Source organism: Myotis davidii, unplaced genomic scaffold (genome assembly GCF_000327345.1).
Source record: "Myotis davidii unplaced genomic scaffold, ASM32734v1 scaffold991, whole genome shotgun sequence".
Classification (NCBI taxonomy): Eukaryota; Metazoa; Chordata; class Mammalia; order Chiroptera; family Vespertilionidae; genus Myotis; species Myotis davidii.
Window position 1 is genome coordinate 53584 of NW_006283137.1, and position 5276 is coordinate 58859.

The 5276-nt window shown below is 54.8% G+C and overlaps 2 protein-coding genes across 2 annotated transcripts in view; one reads left to right on the plus strand and one right to left on the minus strand.

Annotated features, from left to right (window-relative positions):
• Positions 1–201, minus strand: part of TK1 (thymidine kinase 1, soluble) — a 12764-nt gene extending 12563 nt beyond the window's left edge. Inside the window, exon 1 of the mRNA XM_015562652.1 lies at positions 134–201. Within this exon, the coding sequence (XP_015418138.1) occupies positions 134–201 (68 nt within the window). The remainder of the gene's footprint in view (positions 1–133) is intronic.
• A 3340-nt stretch (positions 202–3541) lies between these two features.
• The window catches only part of AFMID (arylformamidase), a gene marked incomplete at its 5' end in the record, with an annotated part of 3477 nt that continues 1742 nt past the window's right edge, over positions 3542–5276 (plus strand). Inside the window, 5 exons of the mRNA XM_015562660.1 lie at positions 3542–3671; positions 3742–3790; positions 4453–4538; positions 4798–4870; positions 5022–5213. Of these exons, the coding sequence (XP_015418146.1) occupies positions 3542–3671; positions 3742–3790; positions 4453–4538; positions 4798–4870; positions 5022–5213 (530 nt within the window). The remainder of the gene's footprint in view (positions 3672–3741; positions 3791–4452; positions 4539–4797; positions 4871–5021; positions 5214–5276) is intronic.

Consider the following 5276-nt stretch of genomic DNA (forward strand, 5'->3'; position numbering starts at 1 on the left):
AAACCTCCCACAGAGAAGGAAAGCACGCTTTGCTGGGTACAGATGCACATCACAGGCAAGCGCTGGGGATTACAAAGACAAGGAAACCTCACCCTTAGATACAGCCAGGCAGCTGCGCCCGGAGCGTACATACCTGTGCTCAAGCCGGAGGGCACGCTGGTCCCGCCAAAACCCACCTGTAGTTAAAGGAAGCACCGGCATTGCCTTTACCCAGTGACGTTATGATCAGAGGCAGTTTTGCAACCTGGAGCCAGGCACCCGCAGAAGGTGGGCTCCTGCCCCCAGGGGACCCACAGGCTGGGGCGCTGTCCTTCCCGGTGATGATATTTCAAAGGGACGCCTCCCGGGTCTTTGAGAAACAGTTTCCCAGATTGTCAAACCGGCTGGAGACTGGTTTAGCTTTCAAAATACTCCCATGCGTCTCAAAGGGGTAGAATAACGATTTACAATTCCGCGGAAGGTTCCTAAAGTAACGCTCTAAGGACGGGGAGGGAGGTGAACTCTGTTTTCCGCTTTTGCAGCCGGGAGAAGTCATTCATTTTTTCTTATTTTTTATCTTTATTCACCCTGACGGCGTCGCCCTATTAACTTGCAGTGGGGGGTGGTTTCTTCTAATGAGCAGGTCACCTCATTCCCCATCATAGGCTGGCTGCCTCACGCTGGGGCCGGGTGAGCCTGGGCAGAGAGCAGAGAGAGGTTTTAAGAACTATTTATCTTAAACTTGTTTTACCGAGACTGCCATACACATGTAATCTATATATAAAAGCCTAAGCAACTGTTAGGACCAGATGACCAGCCGGTAGTTATGATGCGCACTGACCACCAAAGGGCAGATGCTCAACACAGGAGCTGCCCCCTGGTGGTCAGTGCGCTCCCACAGCCAACCTCCTGCAGCTGGCCAACCTCCTGTGGTCCCTCCCCTCCGCTGGCTGGCTCCGATTGGTCCCAATCGCAGGCCAGGCCGAGGGACCCCACCTGTGCACAATTTTGTGCACCAGGCCTCTAGTCTATAATAATAAAAGCATAATATGCTAATTAGACCGGACAGCCTAATGACCTTCTGAACATCATTTCAGACATCCTTCTGGACGAACCCACGGCAGCGGGGGGCTGAGGCAGAGGCGGTTAGGGGCGATCATACTTATGGGAATTCCAAACTTCTGCTTCCAAGACCATGCCTCCCCACAGGAGGACCAATCACCAGCGAGGTGGGAGGGTCCTTGTGATTGACAGCCTCCGAGACTGACCGGTTTTCCCAGAACCCTCCTGCCTTCACTGGCTACAAGACGGGGCTTTTTACTCTGCCCCAGAAAAACGAAGGGAAGAAAACAAAGGAACGCACAACACAAGCCCTAATGTGTTATTCTGGTAAAATACGGATCAGATAAAACTGACTCTTCTAGCCAGGCTGCCGTTGACCTATGACCAGGAGGTCACGCTTGGATTCCCGGCCAGAGCATATGCCTGGCTTGTGGGCTCCATCCCCAATCAGGGGCGAGCAGGAGGCAGCCGATCGATGATTCTCATCATTGATGTTTCTCTCTCTCCCTCTCCTTTCCTCTTTGAAATCAATAAAAATATATTTAAAAAAATGTTTACTATTTAACCATTTTAACACTTCAGCAGTACTTAGTACAGTCACTTCTAGTTCCAAAACATTTTCATTATTCTGGAAAGAAAAACCCCTACCCGTCGAGCAGTTACTCCCCAATCTCCTCCCCCTGCTCCCCGTCTTCGCCCGCGCTCCCCCGCCACCCCCCTTCGCCCCTGGCAATCGCTAACTGCTTCCTGTCCCTACGGGTTTGCCTGTTCCGGGCAGTTCTTACAAATCGAGTCACAAGGTGGAATTCTGGGTGTGGTGTTTCGGAGTCCCCCCATCTGGAGCATTCCCTCGGCATGTGTGGACACACCGCGTGTGTTTAGCCTCGAATGGACGTTTGGCTGTTGTGAATCGTGCTGCTATGAACATTCCCACACAAGGTTTAGCTTGAAAGCCCTACTTTCTTTCACCAGATAAAGCCATTCTACCAAAACGCATTTACTCTAAATGCTGGCTGTCGCCTTACGCCGAAGCCAACTCATGGACCAGCAGCAAACAGACCCTGATTCCAGCCCTGGAGCTGGTCTGTGAGGCAGCTTTGGGTGTGACTAACAGAAGCCCCATTTTTGCTTTTTCACAAGAGGAAGTTTGTAATAAGCCTTGACTCGAAGCCCTCCCGTGTTCCTGCCCTCGGGTATTCACGCTCTGGGGGACCCAGCGGCTCTCGGTGGGGTCGGGGGGAGACTGGGCTCGGGATTCAGGATGAGCTGGGGGAGGAGGAGCCAGGAGGATGGACCAGGATGTGGTTTTTGTCCAGCGGCCGGCGTGGCTTGTGTAAATAAATTAATGGGCAGCCATAGGACGAGACACTAATTAATTGTGTGTGTTTTTATAAAGAAAAGGATGAGGAAGCTCTCTGTGTGCTGACCGGGCAGGCTCCCCAAGGAATCTTAAGGAAGCAGGCGGGGCAGCGCGTACTGAACGCGCTCCATTTGGACTAAGGGCAGTGAGACCCTGTATCTGTGTCATACCGTGGCCACCCTGGCGGCGGGCGGGGACACTTCACTCACAAGCCCTTGTGTGCTTTTTAATGGTCTCGCTGTTATTTCTTTTCCTTTCCTTTTTTTGAACTCTGTTTTTTATTTTGATTATTATTTTTAATATATTTTATTGATTTTTTACAGAGAGGAAGGGAGAGGGAGAGTTAGAAACATCGATGAGAGAGAAACATCGATCAGCCACCTCCTGCACACCCCCCACTGGGGATGTGCCCGCAACCCAGGTACATGCCCTTGGCCGGAATCGAACCTGGGACCCTTGAGTCCGCAGGCCGGCGCTCTATCCACTGAGCCACACCGGTTAGGGCTGTTATTTCTTCATAGGGAAAAATGACGGCATCCACTGGTCTCGGAAACGGATGCGCAGTCAGCGCAGAACGTTCACACATTAAACCCCTCTCAGCATGTAAAGTGTGCAGAGTGTGACATTCTCAGGATTCAGCTCAGACTCGGTGCAGCCTCGTTGCTTCACTCAACAAAGCCTCCTGGTCCTAATCAATTAAAATGCGCTTCATTCCCAATAGATCCATTCTGCCCGGCATGTCCTGCTGCGTGGCCTGTGCCCCGCGTGGCGCGTGGACATCCGGGAGCCGGTTTGGCTCTAGTGGTTAGATCCTTGCAGGCTCTCTGAGCAATGGTTGCTTGAAGCTTTATTTTATTTTATTAAAATATATTTTTATTGATTTCAGAGAGGAAAGGAGAGGGAGAGAGAGAAACATCAATGATGAGAGAATCATTGATTGGCTGCCTCCTGCATGCCCCCTACTGGGGATCCAGCCCACAACCCGATCATGTGCCCTGACTGGGAATTGAACTGTGACCTCCTGGTTCATAGGGTGACGCTCAACCACTGAGCCACACTGGCCGGGCAGCAAAGAGGTTTTTCGCAAAAAGGTTTCCACCTGAAGTCAGATAGGAGCAGCTGCTGCCCGAGCTGCGCTGACAGCCCCGTCCGTTTCCCCGGACAGCCACCAGGAGGGCCCGGGCCGCACGGAGGAGCCTGCTGGATGTGCCCTACGGAGCCGGCGAAGGGGAGACACTGGACGTCTACTTTCCCGAGGCGGCGTCCGAAGGTGAGCAGGGGCCGGGCGTCTCACGGAGCCCGTGGGAGCCCGGCCTCAGCCGCCATGCTTTGTCTTACAGCCCTGCCACTCTTCGTGTTCCTTCATGGAGGATACTGGCAGAGCGGAAGGTGGGTCTGCAGAGTGGGAGGAGCAGAGGCAAAGGGAGAGGCACCTTTAACAAAACCACAACAATAAAGGAGTAATATGCTAATTAGACCAGACGGAGCCAGGGCTGCGAGGGAAGCCCGGGTTCCGGGTGCCAGAGGGAAGCCGGTGCCGGCAGCCGGGGAAGGAAGGCCTACTCTTGCACGAATTTCATGCTTCGGGCCTTTAGTATATATACATAGACAGTCCCCGGGTTACGTCGGACTCAACGTACATCCTTTCGTGATTACGTCACTATCTCCCATCCTATCTAATAAAGAGGGAATATGCTAATTGGCCCTCATGCCGTCACAAAGGGCCTCTAGTTTATTTATTAAAAAAAAAAAAAGTTCCGTCATTTCAACGTATGCACATAGGTGCGCTTTATGTTTTTTTTATTATTTATTTGCCACAAGTAAAGGTCAGGAATTGTTATCTTTCTTTGAAATTTTTTTTCCTGTTTCCCTTCATTACTGCTGTGTCTGTGCTCCTCGTGAGTGACGTAGCTGGGTTCTGACTTATGGTGAAAATCGAGTTACGTCGGTAGGAACAGAGGCCCAGAGCCTGCCTCCTCCTGCCACACGGTTCAGAGGGGCAGGGGCAGTGGTGGCCGAGCTCCCCCGGGTCACTCTTGGTCTCTCTGCAGTAAAGACGAGTCGGCCTACATGGCAGACCCGCTGACCCTGCGGGGAGCGGCGGTGGTGGTAGTGGGTTACACCTTGGCCCCCAAAGGTAAGGCGGTGGCCCTGCAGGGGTGGGGCCGGGGGGCTTTGCGGGGAGCGGCGGTGGTGGTAGTGGGTTACACCTTGGCCCCCAAAGGTAAGGCGGTGGCCCTGCAGGGGTGGGGCCGGGGGGCTTTGCGGGGAGCGGCGGTGGTGGTAGTGGGTTACACCTTGGCCCCCAAAGGTAAGGCGGTGGCCCTGCAGGGGTGGGGCCGGGGGCTTTGCGGGGAGCGAGCCCCTCACAGCACCTGCCTGCGCGTCTCCCACAGGGACCCTGGACCAGATGGCGGACCAGGTGGCCCGCAGCCTTGCCTTCCTGCAGAAGCGGTTTCCGTGCAACGAGTGGGTGTCTTTTGGCTGATGATGCTGGGGGGCTGGGGGGGCTGAGGGGGCACTGGGTCCAGCCATTCAGCCCCTTCGTGCAGCCCAGCTGCCCTCTGGCCCGTGGAGCAGAGGACAAGCAGCGACACGGCCTCCGCTCTGGCCCTCCCAGGGGGATGTACCTGTGCGGACACTCGGCCGGGGCCCAGCTGGCCGCCATGATGCTCCTGGTGAACTGGACCGAGCGGGGAGTCACGCCCAACCTCAAAGGTTTCCGTGGGGCCTGCAGCCTCCCCTCCCCTCCCCTCCCCTCCCCCACAGGGCCTGAGCTGGGGCCTGCACTGGCTGTGACCCGGGGGCTTTGAGTGGTGAGCGGGGCCTGCTTGCTGCCTCCTGGTTTCCTATTCTGTCCCCTCCCCCTCTATCT